Source organism: Cuculus canorus, chromosome 2, assembly GCF_017976375.1.
Source record: "Cuculus canorus isolate bCucCan1 chromosome 2, bCucCan1.pri, whole genome shotgun sequence".
Lineage (NCBI taxonomy): Eukaryota > Metazoa > Chordata > Aves > Cuculiformes > Cuculidae > Cuculus > Cuculus canorus.
Window position 1 is genome coordinate 45,209,477 of NC_071402.1, and position 19,020 is coordinate 45,228,496.

At 40.3% G+C, this 19,020-nt stretch overlaps 1 protein-coding gene across 21 annotated transcripts in view; it reads right to left on the minus strand.

The window, feature by feature from the left end:
• Positions 1-1,611: 1,611 nt before the first annotated feature.
• DTNA (dystrobrevin alpha) overlaps positions 1,612-19,020 on the minus strand; it is a 234,136-nt gene continuing 216,727 nt past the window's right edge. For 15 of the 21 annotated variants that reach the window (XM_054057196.1, XM_054057194.1, XM_054057195.1 and 12 more), the window contains 4 exons: positions 17,727-17,816; positions 17,001-17,169; positions 16,138-16,270; positions 1,612-5,097 (listed from right to left, as the gene is read on the minus strand). In XM_054057196.1, the coding sequence (XP_053913171.1) occupies positions 4,942-5,097; positions 16,138-16,270; positions 17,001-17,169; positions 17,727-17,816 (548 nt within the window). In that variant the 3' untranslated portion in view covers positions 1,612-4,941. Of the gene's footprint in view, positions 5,098-11,389; positions 11,437-16,137; positions 16,271-17,000; positions 17,170-17,726; positions 17,817-19,020 lie in introns of all 21 variants that reach the window. The other 6 variants (XM_054057213.1, XM_054057201.1, XM_054057199.1 and 3 more) reach the window with 2 other exon arrangements.

Here is a 19,020-nt window from a genome sequence, read left to right on the forward strand (position 1 = left end):
CTTCATCAGGAACTAAGGGCTGCTTGCAAGGGAATATGCAGCGCTGAGGAACAGGCCTCCCAGGCAAACTTTGGAAAAGTGCCCACAGATCCATGTGCTGCTGAATGAAAGCCTCACCTGCTTTTAGGAAGTTCCAGATGCTTTCGGTCACCTAGTTCAGCACCGATGCAGCCAAGGTACCGGCTTCCCTGATCTAAAGACCACTTATTTTATTATTTAATTTTATATTTAATTTTATTTTATAAACCTTGTTGTTTTTATATTATTATTTCCTTTTACAAATGAAAACTAATCTCTTTCCATACGAGTCTATTCTCCTCATGGGGAGCAGGAAGTATCTAGAGAAACAAAGAGGCAAAGAGAAAAACAACCTTTGTCTATAAATTAGTTTTCACTGGTTCCTTTGTTTCCCAAAGGCCATAGGCTGATTGTGGGCTAGGAAGAAATACAGCAATTTGGGATTACGTGTGGATAAAACCATTATCCTCACACGCTGATGATATGTTATCATATGTTACAATTCTGTGGCTATGAATTTGAACTGGGATTGCGAAGGCAAAATTCAGCGGATGTGGCAAATAATTTACAGTCTAAAACAATTGTCTTTGTTGAAGAACGCCATCATGTAGACAGGGGAATTAGGGCAAATAAACCCTCGTGATTTATAGGCTGCCACAGCAGTCAGCATTGGATGAGGCAGCAGACTGGGTTTCATCTACTTCCCATGATACTGGGATACATAGTAAATAGATAGAGGATATTTTTGGTGCGCCACTACTGCTTTCCTTCTAACAGACCCCACTTCGGTGTAATTAACTTACCAGTTAGCAATGCTGTGTGTACAGCCAGTGACATTTCAGCTCTGCTGAGCTGCCCAGGACATGCTCTGCGACAGGCAGCTGGAAAGGGCTGCCACCACGGGGTAGCTGCACATGCTCAACAAGCTGCTCCGTGGAGGACCACCAGCACTGCAGGCACAAAAAGCGCAGCCAGGGACTGCAGCCTGGCTGTCTTCGCCACACCTGGAGGTACTTCACAAGGACACAAACTTGTTGCTTTAAGCAAGAGCTCTTGCTTTGCATCAATATGCTTTTTTAGGTTAGCAACTCGTTGTAATTACCAGCATCTGATATTAAAAAACACCTTTAAAGTATAATTGGAAAAATAAAGTCATCATGTCCTCCTGCAGTAAAAGATAACGTGTGACTGTGTATGGCAAAGCCAATAAAATGGACCTCTTCCAAGGTTTTGCTCTTTCTAAGGACAGAGAGAGAAATAGCAGGTAAGAAAAATTACTGTATGGCAGATAAGGCTCTAGTTAAGGTTCCTGAGGACCAGAAAGAAAGAGGAAACTGCTTGAGTCACTGAAAGCAGATGCTGCTTGGTGCCATGCTCAGAGCACTGAGCAAAGCGGTGGAAGGAGTCCTCTCGCATAGAGGGGGAGGGAACTGTGGGTGAAGCACAGACTGCTTGTTGTGCAATGGGTACACATTTCCCATTCCTAATGAAAAAAACCTTGTGCTTGGGCTCCATGGAACAGGACTTCTGTAATCAAAATAAGCCATAAAACACAATGCTCCATAAATTACTTTTAAAAATCTTTTTAATGAAGAAATAATTCCATTCCAAAATATAGACACACAATTAAATAGTTTAATCACTTCAAAATATAACATGTCCCCAGTAGGTTCCAACACACACACACAAAACAATACTTAACAGCAATACAAAAAACCCATACAATAGCAGGTCTGTTACAATACCAATGAATATTGTGACATCTTTAGTGTCTCTGTATCTGTCTCAAGTGGTGTCAAGTACAGTAGTTTTAAAAATGTCTTACAGTTAGTAGCCTCAAGATGTAACTCTTCATACATTATTTTTGTTTTTGGTTCAAAGGTAAAAATGCCCTTTTGTCTTCAGGACACAGTGGAGTGCTTGTTGTTCACAGCTCCATCTGCTAAATTGAACCAATGTGATTACAGCAACCCAAGAGTTGCAATATTTACAAGGTCTATCTACAGTAATCGCCAAGAACCAATAAGGATGGGAAAAGATGACTGAAAGTAAAGGCGGACACACATGATAAATTACGATGCAACAATTTGGCTCATGCATATAAGAAAATACATATTATATCACAACAAAGGCCACACACCTTTTTATGCAGTTTAGTTAACATTACTACTTACAAATAACCCATTCTCCACCTTCGCTTTGGACATTCGAGGACCCTTATACATCTTCACATCCCTGTCTCCTGATTCCAAACCACTGTTTTCCTTCCAGTGACAGTAAAACCACCCGGAGTTTTGACTGTTGTGGCAGGCCATTGGTAATTAGGAAAAGGCCTGCGCTAGGGACCTCTTCTGTAACTCTGTTTGCTTTAATGACCGCAAACCACAACCAAAATAATATTCAACAAGCAGACAAAGACCAGCTGGGCGAAAACGCAGCCAGCTTAACAGTTGGAAAATGCTTAAAACAGATATTTGGAGAGCCAAGTAAGAGGTGCTTCATCTCAAGAGCTCAAGCACGTAAGGGATCCCCACAGCTTTGCTAGGGATCACCATGCTGACACTAGCCTGAGAGAAAGGTGTTTAATACGTCAACTTTTTTCCCCTGCTCCTAGTCTAGAAGCCCTTGCAATGGTTCTATTCTATTTCATCTATTTTAAGCATAGCTTTAATGAGCACACACACATTAAGATGATGGGAGGGATGTATCACTCTGCGTAGAGTTAAACACGACATGGGTTGAGTTAGTCAGCCATTGCACATAGCTGTGTTCTAGCTTGTTTTCTCTCTGTTCAGGAAATGCTTGCCTGGAATCCTGAGCTGACAGCAACACCTACAGTTTCATTGGACTAGCTTTAAACGTGGAGTGCTAGGCACTAGTGAAGGCTCACCCATTCCTGAGAGGAGGTTGGAGGAGGGGGCATCGGAGGATATGGTGCCGCCTTTGCCAGGATGGCACACACCCCAGGAGCAAAGACCAGTGACTTCAAAAATGAAAAGCTAACATGAAGATATCTGGATGCCTTAGTATGCGTTTGGATGTTTGTGATCAAGCTCAGATATGCAAAGAGATGCGGACAAGAGATCTGCATATGCAATAATACAATAAGAGAGTGAACAACAGCAGCACAGGTCTTTCATACAGATACTCATTCCCTAACACAGGAAAACAGCCACGAGCCTTGAGAGTGCATGCAAACAAGTGGGCTTACTGGGTCGAGCTACATAGCAATCTCACGGAAATACAGCAGGGCACATCCACATAACCATGAAAGCAAGGACAGACAAACCATGGCAACCTGCTTTAGATGGGCATCTCAGCACTTGCTGTAGGCAAACTGTGCTGCTGTGAAATTATCTGTATGAAACGCCACTGTTTTTAGGGCTGTGTCACTTTAGGTCAGTCAGATACTGGAAGCCAGAATACTGTATTAGGGCAGCAACACTACATGAGTGCAGTGGCTGTCCCAAGCTAACACACTGCGCATCCCAGGAGGGTTGCGTGTGTGACATTCCACTGCTGCTACTGCCCAGCTTCTGTCCCAGCTGCTGCTGGCCTGGCTCTGGTTTCCCTGCACGGCAGCGCTACATGCCATACAGGTGTCACCTTTATTTCCAAGCAATGCACTGTGGGGAGGACATTCCAGCTAGTTTGTGTCAATCTCTGCTCAGGAGTGAGAAGAGTATTAGGTATGTAGTCACAGCAGAGCAAACACTTTTTAGCTAGCAGTCTCACTGCCTAATCCAAATAGCCAGGTAAGTCCCCTTTCTCCTGAAATGTCTTGATACTTGAAAGATACTAAACTGGACAAAACTCCAATTCTGTAACTGTATGCCTGTCCTTCTGAAAAAAATCCACTCCTCTTCTTGTGCTTTTCACTGACAGCTATTTCTCAATCCAGCTCCGAAAGAGTCTCACCACACATTTCCAAGAGTGCATGCAGAACATCTGGTGGCTGGCTAAGGCAATACACATTTGGAAATAAAAAGAAAACAGTTGCAAGCGCACTTTAAGCCTGTACATTTAAAGCTGAAGGCCTCGAAAATAACATAATGGAGGGGGCAGAGTAGGAGGGGCAGAGAGATGGGAAGAGCCGATTTGTTGTACACATGCTTACTAAAGCTAAAACATCAATGAAACAATACCATGGAGGATTATACGTAACATCAGTCAGTTCAGGGATCTTATGGCACCTGTGGTTTATAAACAGCTTTAGCAACGAGTATTTCAAAACATAGTTCACAGTTTTAAGAAGATCTGTGCTGATTTAAAAACTAGATTCTATATCATTTGAATGTCACCTTTTGTATATGATATCTATTTGGAAAAAAAATATTTACACTAACTTCTATGGCTGATTTGCTAGATTATTTTGAAAGAAACATTCCTAAGTTACACATTAGCCCTAAATCAGAGAGGTTTTTTATTAATTATATTATTATTATTATTTTAGTACATTTTGTATAAGTCTTAATTTAAAGACTTGCAAACAAATTGCAAATATAGTCTGGCACTTTGTTTTTTGGGCTACTAGATATATACACTCAGGAGTATAATCATTCAGTGTTAAATGCATAATCGTAGCTTTTTATTTCTTCTGTGGAAAAAATGTACAGTGTATAGTAAACCGATCTACTAAAATCTCAAAGTATTCAGAAATCAAATTTCTATCTATAAACAGTATTGTCATTGTAAACTGAACAGGTTCAATATCATGTGCAAAGGGTTTACGTGAGTTATTAATACCGCCATCCTTTGTAACAGCAGTACATATGTCAGTCTGTTTTGTTCACCAGTAATGAGCCATGTTACAGAAGATGTAGCTAATATAAGTTAGCTTTAAACAAAAGTCTTGTTGTCAAAAACACACATCTACAAACTACAACCCTTAGAACAAAAGTACTGTGCTACAGTCCTTGGAACTTAGTCATGTGATTTTTTTGTCAAGAGACGCTGCACCTCTTGGTTCCACTCTTCTGTGAAGTTTGCAGCCGAGTTTTCTTCATCATCTGTCCGAAAGCAGCTCTCCTCATCATCAGTTCTTACATAGCTTTCATTGTCTGTCTGACTGCAGCTTGCCTGTTGAGAAATGTTTAGAAGAGCTTTTTAAAAGGAGTGCTGGTTTAAGATGCTGCACCCACACAGAGACAGCAAGTAAAGCCTCTGCCTTCTGCTTTATTGAGAGAAAAAAGGAGGAGCTGGCCAATTTCTGTAGTTATTCCTGAACAAGTTAAGAAAGTGAAAAAGCCATCTATTTACATGAGCCATAGGTATTTGAGCTGCAAACAGGAACTTGCAGGGCACTTGGGCACTTGGAAACTCTTCTTACCATAGATGAGAAACCTGTTGCCTGCTCTGCTGTGGGACCCTGGTCCACACTGACTGATTCACAGATGTTCCCATTTTCCTTTCCATTTTACCCTTCCAGGATGCTCTATAATTAGATTATTGGTAGTGAAACCACAGATTACCCTTCTTGTGCACAGTATTCAGTCACCCAGCTAAAAGTTACCATCAGGAGCTCCCCCTCACATGTAAACGTCTCATCCCTAATTTACATGCTCAAATATACCTCTTGATGTTGAAAAAGAAATGCAGTTACTTAAAAGGATGATCCTGGGGGGTATAACTCATAAACAGCCCAGTCTGCTGGTGCAACAATTTCTCCTTAGTGCTCCTCTGTAACCTGAGGCATCAATAAGTATTTTAAATCCCTGTATCAGAGGCATCAAAGATTTAGTTAGTAACAGAAAATACTTGATAGATGGCTGCTGCTCTTTGTCACAACTATGTCAGCATCTACAGTAACTAAAATCGCAAACTTCTTCTTTTTGCTTATTTATCACAAAGGCACCATTTACACACTTGACTCTTTCAAGGTTAAGGAGCTCATTCTTTTTCTCTTGAACTACCTCAGACAAAAAACTAATTTGCATTGCATGAGATCTGATAATAACAGCATAAAAGACCAAACCCAACTGACGTGAATTCTTTTTTCCTTTCAGCCATAATGCTGATCTACAAGATGAGAGATGAAATGCAAATTATTTGAGCATAAAAAGAGTTAAATTGAAGCTAATGAATGAAGAAAGGTCAGGTAGTTTAGCTTGCTTCTTCTCCTTCCTGGCACCATTTGATTGTATTAATTATTCAAGCAGAAATGCTTCCATCCGATTCCTTAGGACCTAAGCATGCCAAACGGATGATGATTTTAATTTAGTATCTCCTTATATTAGGCAGTTAGAAAAGACCTTGCTTTAACATTTTGTTGATAAATGAAAAGGAAAACGGCACTGCAAGTCTAATGAAAGGTTCACAAAAAACTTCTGAGGTACACTTTAAATGAGTATTTTTTACAAATCAGCCATGCATCTGCCCCGCTTAAGTCTGCAAACTAATTTGGAAATCTTAGTAAAGGAACATTTTGCTCTTCACAGTTCAGCAAAAAAAATGCAAATGAAAGGCATGGAAGAGGCCAGTTCTCAGCTGCCTGATGCTGATTTTTATTAAGTCAGCTTCAGGGTCCTCTAAATATTGTACATCTCAAATTTCCTGGTGGTATTATTATAAACCATGAGAGCAAAATAAGAGTGGCTTGTGAAACACCGGATGCATTAAGAAGCATTGATTATACTGCTAATTATTTGGGCTTGCTTTGAATTTTCTGTATAAACTACTTCCCCTTGCTCGAGTACGGTGAGGGTTATCCTAAATTTTCTTAAGGCTTCTCTCTGTTCCACAGCCAGTACTAATGAACTTCAGAGCTCTAAATTCATTGTAGCACACTGGAAATACCAGAATTAATTCCAAGTTAAGACTCATTTGATTTGTCATGCTACAAACTGTTTCTCCAACTTTTCTATAACTTTAGCAACAGATTCTTTTCTGTTACTTATCATTCAGTGATTTTCAGAACCTGTCCCTATCACTTGTTTAATTTTAGAATTAAACTCACAAAACTAAAGCTGTTCCTTCCCAGTTAACTTGGTCACAGTTCTTTTACAGCTTTTTTATGCCAACATGCTAAGAAGAGGAGGACTTAAGGAGAAAAACAGAGAGGAAAACCAAAACACAGCTGAGTGTATGTAGCAGACATTTCTGAAAATTCCTGTGCTGTCAGCCTGCCATTCTGTTCAAATGGAATGGTCCACATAATGCTGTTTTCTATGTATTGGTTCAGAAAAAAACCAAAAAGAGATGTTGTATCATTTGATTATGTGAGTAGTCTACGGCTTATGGATGTGACCTAGTGCCTATATCCTGCTTCTTCACCACTGCATCCCTGACTTAGAAAGAAGAGGTGAAGAAACTGGGCTTGCTGAAGCTAGGACAGAGGTGGCAAGGGAGGATCAGTTTGCAGCTGTTTGAGGGGTAGGTACATGGAGAACAAAGCCAAAATCTTGTCAGTATTGTTGGAGCACACAAAAAGGACAAACTGCATTTTGGGAGGTTGAGGCTGGACATTAGGGTGGGAAAAAAACCCACAAGGAGGGTAGTACGGCGGTAGAGGGGGATGCCCGGAGAGGTGGTGAAATCTCCATCCACGGAGGTTTTCAAGATGAGAAAAACGCAACAGTGTTAACTCAATAAGACTTCTATCCTGGAAAAACAGCAAAGTTGAATAAATAATAACATTGCATTCATATAAAAAAAGCTGAAAGGATTTGGTGTTTTAGTGTTTGAAAAACTTCCATCTGGTTCAACACAAACCATTCAGTCACTTTTGCAATGCTGAATGTCACCCCAGGCATCCAAAGCCCCAGATGCCACAACTTATGTGATAAAGTTTTGAGCAAGTGAAACAATTTCAAGTGGGAATGGATCTCAATCTTCACCTTAAATTATTTCACATTTTTGTCAACATAAGAGAAGATGTGATCACATTTAAAAAATCGAGAACAAAAGCTCTAATAAAGACTCATCTGTACTCTCAAGTAGATGCTTTAGGTCTGACTTTTATTCAATTTTCTGTTCTATCAATGCATATAATTGAATTAGACATGACCAACTAAAATGTTGCTACACCAGCACTAAGAAAGCATTGCTTTAAAAAATCTAGGAAATTGTAGCTCTCATGGTAACATGTCCACTGCACAAATCAACTGCTCTTCACTGAAAACGACAGGTCTTTAACAACTTTTAGAGATGAAAGTTTCTGCTCCCATTGGCTATCCTTGGCAAAATAGCAACTGCTAACAGGAGGACAAAGGCAAAGTAAAGTCAAAGTTACATTTTCACTTACTTTTAAGATCTGCCTAGAGCCTGCTGAAAACAAGCTCAAATTCACTCTGTTACTCTACTAAATATAAAACAAGTGGCACTAAAGTACAATTAATATAAAAAATAAACTGAAAATATGACTAAACTATGTTTTATATATTACTGGAACCATGTGGTCCCTTGGGTATTTGTTATATTAAATATTATTTCCAAATAAATTCTAGAGAATTGTACATTCAAAAATGAAAATGCAAGTAGAATGCAAAAAAGCCTTAATCAAATGAGATCAACACCACTTGTTTATAACTGATAAATGAGGAAACAAATACAACTCTGTGGCAGGCCATCAGTGGCAATATCACTCATAAGAAGCTACAATAAATTGATTCTTTTTTCCCCACCTTTTTAAAAATGAGCACAAATGTAATAGTGTTGCATGATAAGAAAGTCTGTTGGCTTTCTACCTCATATGGCTATCTAGGTAATATTATACTGACTATATTTGTATTACCATTTGTACCATCATCATTTAAGTTGAAAGGGGGGAGATGTAGATCAGATGTTAGAAAGAAACTTTTTACTGAGAGAGTGGTAAGGTGCTGGAATGGGTTGCCCAGGGATGTTGTGGATGCCCCATCCCTGGAGGTGTTCAAGGCCAGGTTAAACGAGCCTTTGAGCAATCTGATCTACAGGAAGGCGTCCCTGCCCATGACAGTGGGGTTGGAACTAAATGATCTTTAATGATCTTCTGATCCAAACCGTTCTATTATTTTATTGATTGAAAACCATTATCTTGGAAGCGAAAGTCTTGATGCAATTGCTAAGCTTCAAGCAAGAACCCAACCTAAACAGCAAAAACATATTAGACTCTGAGACTGGTATGAACAGTTTTGGATTTAATTTTCAAAGGTTATGAAATATTAGTACCAAATAAAATGCACAGATACTTCAGTCTTCCATATTCACGAGAGAGAATCTTGAGAAGACCAAGCTACGCTTATCATGTGCAGATGTATTTGTCACAAGGTACCATAATACAGAGTTTGTTTTTGTGGACTTAGGTGAAGTGCCAAGTTCACTGATTTTTGTTGCTTATTTCTACAGGACAGGGCTATTACAACTGGTTAGAATGTTTCAGTCTTCAGTACTAGCTGAAGTGTTCCCTTGGGAGCTGAAGAGTTTCACTATGGGATTAACCAGGGCACAGTGCTTTAAAAATTTTCTTTTTGACGGAGTTTCAAAAGGTTTCAAAAACACCCAGAAGACTATATAGTAGCTCAGTCTCACATCTCTGTTAATTTGAGACAGGATACATATTTTCAAGAAAGTTAGGGTCTACTGCAGTATGTGTTTCCCCACATCACTATGTTGACACTGCTTCCTAACGAAAGCAGAAACCATAAATGGGATTGCCTGAGGTTTGTAATTGCAATGATTAGGATTTTTATTCCACTTAATGCTGCAAATGGTTTGTCTGAATGCTTTTTGAAGTCACAGTTATTCGTAACTGTAGTTAAACTCAGATACATATAACATTTCCAGTATATATATAGTTACACACATACACTGTTGTTGAAAGATCTGTTTTCATTTTTATGTGACCTCACCTATAACTGATGACTGCAACAAAACAGAAGAAGAAAACTTGTTTTTTTTTTCGCTACCGATGTTTTTAGGAAACTCTATACAGCTCATGTTTTTAACAAGACATTTGAGAAAATGAATGTAACCTGAGGGGCAACATTAGGAGAATTTTTATGACCAGCTATTTGGTGTTTATAGTACTCTGGATATTGCTATTTATTTGCTTTCCACATTTATTTATTTTGCTTTAGCTGCTAGAGACACTGAGACAGATGCTTCAGAAATACCTAACAGCTTTTAACACCGAAGACTGGCAGCTGCTTACACGAAGTCCACACTTCAAAATTCAAATTGTACTGTTATCAGAAGTTGCAAACCCCTTGAATTAGGGTCAAGTTTTGCCACCAACAACACCATATAAATAAGGAGGTCTAGCATAAAACATACAAACTCTAGCAACACGAATTCCTACTAAAGTTGGCACAGGCTAGTTTACTGGTTTTGCTTATCTCTGAACATGACCCTGTACCCAGCTTGAAGTGCCCATTTGATAGTTGACCTTTAGTTGCCTTTAGTTCTGGCTTTGAGAAAAAGACTCAGTTTGCACATCAGAGTCAGACCCCTATTTTGATTTCTCCTTCCTTTCTGGCTCTGTTATCCCGTGGTTCGGTGTCACAGTAGGATGGACCACATTGTCTCACTGTCATTTGCACAGCAGGGTACTGCTTTCTCCTAGAAGTCAGAAATGCAGAGTCTGCAGCTTCAGATGAGGCAAGAGGGAAACGTGTGGTCTCCCATTTCCTGAGCAAATGTTCAAAATAACAGGCTACCTCATAAAAATAGCTGCTGTCTGTGTTCCTGAGTAAAAACACAATTGCTGAACTTGGCATTAAACTCAGTGCTGCAACTGTGAGGTTGGCACATGTAAGGAACATGACCTGACTACGGGCAAGCAGGGATTTTATCGACTTTCTTGCCTTATGTCTGAATTGCCAGATGCTAGTCAGGAGCTGAGTGTACCTTGCACTTTGGATTGGAGCATTTTAAACTCCCACAACACATCTGAGGACATGCTTAAGTAGCTGGTGGATTGCTTTCTTTAATGTCTGCCTAACTCCTGTTTCACACACACTAGAGTAGATGTTCTGCTCTTAGCAGAAATGATCTATTTTAGTTATCCTAGGAAGACTAAAGCATTGCAAAGAATTGACCTCAGGTCTAGTGAGATGTTTAGCTGATTCCTGTCTTCTGGATAAGGTTTCTCTGCAGTGGCTAATATATTTGTCATTATCTCCAGGGACAAAAAGCCAAAGTTCTCACTCTTATGGGCAAGAAAGGAAGAAGATAAAAAAGGTGGTGGCTTAACAGGAATCTTCAGGACTAGGACCATATTACAAACAAATTATTAGAAATGACTTAGAGACATTCTTAGGCATCCTAACACAGGTTAAAAGAAGACAGAAACAGCATCTTCACACACACTCAGGCAGCACAAGGTGCACTGCAACTGAAATACTCATTATGAGGATTCATGCTAAACATTCTTCTAAGTTATAACGATACTTACTTGAGAGGAGAGAGAGAAGGATATTGCACTCAACTTTGCAAACTGACCTGTAGATAACAGAGGACAGAAAACAAGAACATAACAAATTAAGCCAGTGAGCAGCCAGGCAGTGTATTATTTTGAAGAAAGCCATGCACAAGCCTAGAAATAAAGGGAGCAATTCCGGACCCACAAAATAAACCCTATGAAAAATGTCTTACACAACTCATCGAGGAAAAGACTGTAATAGGAACACAACTGGTATAGCAGATGTGGGAGGATAAGCACTGTTAGCCTTGACACTTGTGCACTACATGTGTTTTTTTCTGGTACAGAAAACATGCTTCAAAAAGAGAGAAAAGCCTCCTTTGAGGCTCCCTGTCCCAGATTTCCTTGTCTATCTTGGTTTTTCTGCTCATACTTGGATACTAATTTAGAGTTTAGCTTGAAAATCTTGCTTGGATACAAGGTGACACGAAATAACAAGAGTGGGTTTTGACCAACCATCTCCATGGCACACTACATCTACACATTTTTCTAAATGTGCTGCTTTTACAAAAAGTGAGACATTTAATAACATAAAAATGGTTACCATATTGTTACTTAGGTTACCATTCTGTAATCTTAGTAGGAGCTCCTCCTTCATAGTTTACAACTGCATTAGATAGCTACAGCCACCAGCTTTCTTTTGCTATTCAGATGAATGCAGTGTACATGTGAGTACATACACTAAATAGCCTGTAATAAATTCCAGTGGTTGGAAACAAAATGAGAATAGTTGACCTGGCCACTGTTCAATAGGATACCCTAAACAGAAATTTCCCTACTTTCCTTTGTTTTGGCAGGTAGAAAGAAAGTTGTGTCTTTACATTTAGAGACTACTCAGTGATACTAGTAGAAAAAGGGATAGAACAGCAAAATACCACAAATTAACTGCAAAGTGCAGAGAATAAGCCAAAGCCAAAGGACATACCTCAGGACCAATACATGCCACTATCCAATCACCTCCTAATCATCCTGGTGGTCCCTGCTAACTTAATACCTATTCTTCCTTGCTTTAAACCCATTCCCTAATCAAAAGGGCACCGGCCATAATGGAAAGGACTTAGCACACGTTGCACGCTTTGGATCTGGGGTTATCAGCTGCAAATAGTTTCTACTTACAAATCACTACAGTCTAATCATTGCCCAATAGGAGACGACAATCTTACAGACAGTAAAGTACATAATGAAATTTCTTTTGGAAAAATGCTATTAAACAGAACTTGTCTAGAATGAGGACTTTCTGGTCCCTCGGTGAACACATTTTTGAAAGGAAAAAAAGCCTTACTCTATTTCTGTTTTTTTCTTCTTTCCCTCCAATAGAAAGCAATTGTGTAAAACAACAGGGAACAAAGTTCACCTGGATGTAGACTTGGCTGACCTAAATTCAAAAGCAGTTTTATTCTGACATCGATAGAGAGATTTCCTCATTTTCTTCTGGGAACGTTGTCAGAAGACTGTAGAAAAGCTCTGAAGAAAGAGTAGCACTGAGTTCTATGGAGTGACATGTATAACTTCTACCACACAACGAATGCCCTTATTTTGCAGTGCACATTCATATTTAATTTTGTGCATGTATGAAATCCCATTTTAACCTGTGAAACTCATGTAACACTTTTGCCATATATTACACTTCCATGCTGTGATCAAAGTACAGTCAAATCAGTCCATCATTCTTCCTGGAGAAAACGGAATTTTTACCAGCAATAATAACATTTATTATTTGATGCTTGACAGCTGTCACCATTGAGGTACTCCATCTTTATAACTGGCAATTACTTTCCATTACATCAGCAGTAGCTGCTCACCCTGTCCAGAAGTTTAAAGGCTGTCATTTTTGCCATTTCTTGGATAAAAAATTGTGACCAAAAAAACCTACGTAGCCCACTGCTGCCTTGGCAGACAGTATATAACAATTCTGCTCCTGTCATCCTGTCCTTACAGAACTTTGCAATGAAATGGCTTTTGGCATGCTACCATGGGCATCTAGCAGACCCCAGGTAAACAACAGCAACAAAAATGATGCTCATATTAACCTCAAAACTACCTGTAATTTTGATAGCAGACAATGAACTTTTGCAAGAGTAATTTATCCCAGCAGCAATACAGAGAAGAGGCCCAAAATAGCAGCAAGTCTTCAACAGACCATAAGAGTGTTAGTCCCATATTCTTGTTTCCAAAGTGACTGGCGGTGTACACCAGAGAAAAACCACTAGGAAAAAAGGCTAGATTTTGTTAGCTCACAGCAATGAGCAGTTCCTGCCCAGAGGTGCTTTTGAAACTCATTTCCATACACCTGATCTCTCAGTACCTGCTTAATCCTCTTTTTTAGCCAATTTATACTTTTAGTCTCTGTTACAGTCTGCAGTGGTGAGTTCCAATTTTTAATTGATCACCACGTGGGAAAATAGTTATTTTTGCTTGCTTCAGCTCTGCTCCTAAATAACTTAACTGCCTATGACCTCCTACTGACGCTACTACCAAAATTATAAGAATTAATGAATTTTATATCAGGATGATCCAAATCAAAATGACTTAAAACTGGCAAGTCTATCACATCAGACAGAAGTGAAGACCATTACACAGATAGGACAGATTTTTCAGAATTCTGGTTTTAAGCCCCCTAAATTTATCTGAGCCCGTGGGATTCTGGTTACAAAACTGAACCTTAATATTTTTGGGAAAATAAGTGGCACTCCTTTGACTGCTCCAAAATTATTATGGCTTGTGGGCTGTGCATTCAGATTGGAGTTGTTTCTTTACCATTGCTAGTAATCTAAGGGATGGAAAACCAAGAATAAGAACTGTAGTTTCAACAATATTTGTTAAAAAGTTATTTTTTGATTGTTAGATTTATACTTGTACTGGTTTGGCTATTGTTACATTAATCCCAACCCTTGTATAATCACGCATGCCATCCTGGTTGTCTCTTCCTTCTGATCTTTCTTTCTCTATCTGGTATATCCTGATTCGAAACTCCTCCTGTCTTTCAATCGCACAAATCGAAAGAGGCCTGGGTGCGAGTTGACAGCTCATGGAGCTGGGAAATTCCCCTGTCTTTTGACTGGGCAAGTTGATAGCTTGTGGACTCAGGATGTGATTATCCCTTACTACTCTCTTCCTCGGCCTTATTCTCCTCATCCTCTCCCCTTCTTATAAGGTTCACCACTATAGACAGCATGGACTTGAGTTTTGGATTTGAGTTCTGTGACAACTGTTTAAGTCGTGGGGTGGAATGTAAAGCCCAACTTTGCTTCTTTCTTTGCCTTAAACATTTTGTCTGAAGGCTGCCCATTTGTGTGTTTGTTTTGGGATGCCAGCAATGAATAGTGGAGGTGGTGCAGCAGCAGAGCTTCCCATGGACGGAGCTTGGGATATCGCCTGAAGACCTCGTCTGTGACGCTGGGTTCAATAGAGGGGAGATGCAGGAGTAAGCATTGCTCCCCCTTGCCAGACTGAGCTCAAGGTCTGGAGCTGCTGCTACAGGGGGAGGTGATGCAGCGGTGGGTTCTGCCTTGCCCCCCCCCCACCTTCTTCCACCCGCTGGACTGCCTGTGCCAGACCCTCCCGAAAGACATGGGACAAGACCATCCCAACATATGCTGATGGGGGTCAGGTGGGCCTTATAAAAGAACCTGCAAGGAGTGACATGGGTGGCTCTGCACTCTCACTCCTCGTGCTGTCTCTCATGCTCTCTCTCGCCCATCACTTCGATTGGAGCAGCCTGGACCATGTGGCCCGGAAGAAGCTGTTACAGTGATCACCTGTTCCCGAGGAACTGCTGCTGCCCATTGATGTGGTGATTTCTTTCCTTTTCCCTTTTTCTCTCTCTCTTTCTCTTTCTCTCTGTCTCTCTCCTGTTAAAGAAGAAGATCGGATCCGAGTGGCCTTGGTTGTGTTCAGGGACCAGATTGTGATCTAAACAGGTTGCGATTTGTTCCTGTAACTTTAGGAAGTTGCACCCCCATGTCTCGGCTGTGCGCCCAAGTGTTTTGACCTGTTTATGTTTGTCAGAGCCAGAATAAACACTGCTTTTGATTTTCACCCTGAGAGTGACCTTGTTGGCCTCCAGATCACTGCACAGATAAACAAACCTCCCCCCAGTCAGGCTTTGACACAAGCTTGTGGCTTGTGGGTCCAGGGCGTGACACTCAGTGGTTGCTTAATGACAAATCTATAGGAATGTCTATACTAGATGCTTGTTGAATACTCAATCCTCTGGGATGCAACTAATTTCGGACCCTTTCCTCCCCTTCCAGATTCTGACAATAACAATAACACACAGACTGCACTTGAACTTCAGTTCACACTGTAGAAACCATTATGAATGTTTTTTGCTACTGGAGAAAAAAAAAAATCTAAATCTAAGCAAGAATTCAGCTTGACATCACTAACCAGTCTCTGTGGTGCAGGGGAATGAGGTCTAAGCGACCTGGTAGGCACTGGGAGAGGACAATCTCAATTCTGTCCCACCTGATGACCTAGTAAGCTTAAGGACTACTGTTGTGTGCCTCAGGCAGTGTGGTCTTCCTGGATATTTACAAAGGCTTGATGCATGTGTGTGTGTGGAAGAGAACAAGAGCAGTTTTTGGAATGTGGCTGTCCTAGTAACTGAGAAGAAATCACGTCGCAGGGCCCAGGACAGGTTAAGAAGTACACTGGGCAGATCTGGAGCATTATCTTCCTCACTTATGGAGATGTATGGGTGGTTTGTGTCCTTTTCCCACCTGGTACGCCTCATCCTGCAGCTTCTGCTTCAGGTACTCCTCCATTTTCAGTTCATTCTCCAGCTGGCGGACAGAGTCATTCTCATAATTTTCATCATCTGCTCTGACATAGGGGTCTCCATCTTCTGTAACCCTAAAGACAATTATTAATAAATAGCCTCCTGAGATGAATGACATTCAGAGTCACTAAAACTTTCCTTTATTGCAAGCTATGAGGACCGCGGGATACTTTTAGTCCAACCACATGCTCTGTTAGTACTTCCCTGGCAGTGGAAAACACTTCGGCTATTTCCAGTAGTCTGGTATTGATGAAGTAGATAGACCAAAGACCATACTCTGCTCAAGGCATTTTGGAGGTACAGCCCTACAGAAATGTGTAACCAAAGTTCTCAATAACTTGACACAAAGAGTTTGAACTGGAAATAACTGGAAAGATGCCTATTGTCTTTGACAGGGAGATTTATGTTCTCAAAATAAATTGTTTTGTTGATCAATTGAGTTGATCAATAAAAAGCATTCTTTTCCACTTAAAAACTTCTTTTTCTCATTTGTTCCTACAGGCCACTTGGTATGGCTAAGCAGGGAACAGGACTGCAGGGTGTACTAGGGACCACAGCTGTCCCACAGCCTCCAGGCTGCCTGAGTTTACCAGGCTGGATGTGAGACAGCTCACTACTGAGGGGAACCTAAGTTCTGGCTTGTTTACAGCGCTCACTACCACCTAACTATGAAGCTGCCCCCACCTGGATTTAGGCATTTTTTTTGGTAATGAAATAGTTAAGTGAGAGAGAAAATATTACATGCTTTTTGTTTTCAACAGGAAAAACAGTAAGATTAAGAAGGTGAATTGAGTAGGTACCCACATGTCACTGCGGATGGAGCCGGTGGCAGCAGCACTGTGGATGTACCCTGGCTTCCGGGCATGGATCTGAGCAAGGAAAGCCTTCTCAGATGTTGGGGATGGAACAAGGTCATCAAAATGAGTTCGTCCAAATTCGGAATCCACATTGCTTTCTGTCTCGCTGCCCACTTCTGTGAAGCAAAAGGTGACACGTGGTTCCATTTAACTTTCACAAGAGTAAGTATACTTGCTTATTTCTCCAAGACTCTCTCTGCCTTTCAAACTTGGAATGCCATCTCCTCATAATGAATAACAGTATCTAATTCTAAATATATCTGCAGAGCTAATAGCTAATAATTTTCTTCTTGTGGTGGGACAGAATAGGAAAGCTTTTGTTTTTCTTGGTTACTAGGTAGGATATTTTTATAAGACTACTACAGACTGCATTTTACAACAGGTCCTATATGTTCTGCACTGAATAAAATTTCTGAACAGGAAAATGACCCTCCACGTGGAATCACAAACAAACTTCACAAAATTTTCAGTGTATGCAGGTGCATGCCTATGTCCATGGCCTTCAGAACTGCTGTATTCCTGGAGCTGTTATTTAGGGATTTTTTCTAAAAGCACAAAAAGCTTTGAGGATACATTACACTGCTTTCTTTTTGTTTATATTTTCCCACCTTCCATTTTTTTCAAATGTGAAACGTCAATGTAGCGACTATCCACCTTTGTCAGCCTTACTCACCAGAATTTAATTCTTTTACCAAAGAAGACATGGTGTTGGTGATTGAATCTGCTGCTACCAGCAAATCGTTTCTTAAGTTTCGTCTTGCACCTGAAGCAAGAGACAGACGCAACAGTGTTAATATTCTTCACAAGACATATGTTTCCTCTTGAAAGCAGTTTTAACCCTGCTGTAAGCTGCCATTGTGATAATTCAGGGTATCAAAGTCTTTACAAGGGACGCGTGCAGAAGAGTTCTCTGCAGAATGGTCTCATTTACTTATGCTGCATGCAAGAGCAGAAGCCTGCCCTCATGCTTCATTTAATCACAATGCCAGATATATGGAGATTATTCATTGCCATCAAGGTTGCATTTGTGTGGTGACACCAGCAGACCAGGCCTGGAAGATTAAATCCAGCATGAACTCATTTAAAATGCCTGTGGGGGAGGAGGGAAGAAATAAAATGTTTTCTCTAAGTTCCCACAGCTCTGTTTAATGACATCATTATTGCTAGGTATTTGCCAGATAATTATGGCAAATGTTGAAGAAACACACTTGACCTCATCAAAACTGATATGGATTTTTTATATTCGTGCCCTCCCAGCCTCTCCTGTAGCTCAAGGACTTCCTTGTATATTCCATAATTTACTTTCTCACTTTCTCTCTCTTTATTTATTTATTTTTTTTTTTAATAAAGGAAGCACCACTGCCTCTCTAAACAGCCCGAGGCTGCTTTTAAACTCTTTCTAATAATGGATCTAGAAGTGCTTCCCTGCAGAACCTGGCAACATTCCCTTAACCATCAATCATGAAAGATCCTTGTGAGCTGCATGAAACACTCCTTTCCTAGGAGCAGGCTGTGGAGCAGGCTGTGGGCAACGTGTGCTTAACTCCCCCAAAATCCCAAACACAGCTCGTATTGTAGCTGAGTAATCAATACATCCCACAGAATCTCTAATCTTCCAGACTGGATTATTCACAGGAATTGGCAGGATTTGACCGCTGTAGATTCTTCAAAACCGGCTGAATGTAAGAGAATACATTCAAAAAATTTCCCAAAATCCTAAAGATTTTCTTTTTAATGTATTCATTAGCAAATGGTTACTGGAACGTAGATTAGTTAATCTTTCACTTACATACACACACTCAGATAGCCATTCCCTTTCTAAAGTCTTGTCAATTTTGTATCTCAGAACTATTGCAAACACTATGGAAGATAAAAAAAAACCACAAGAGAAGTCATGCTTTAACCATGGCATGTCTGCATTGTGTATATGTAGGCAGATCCCCATTTCTGTAGCACAGAATGGAGCC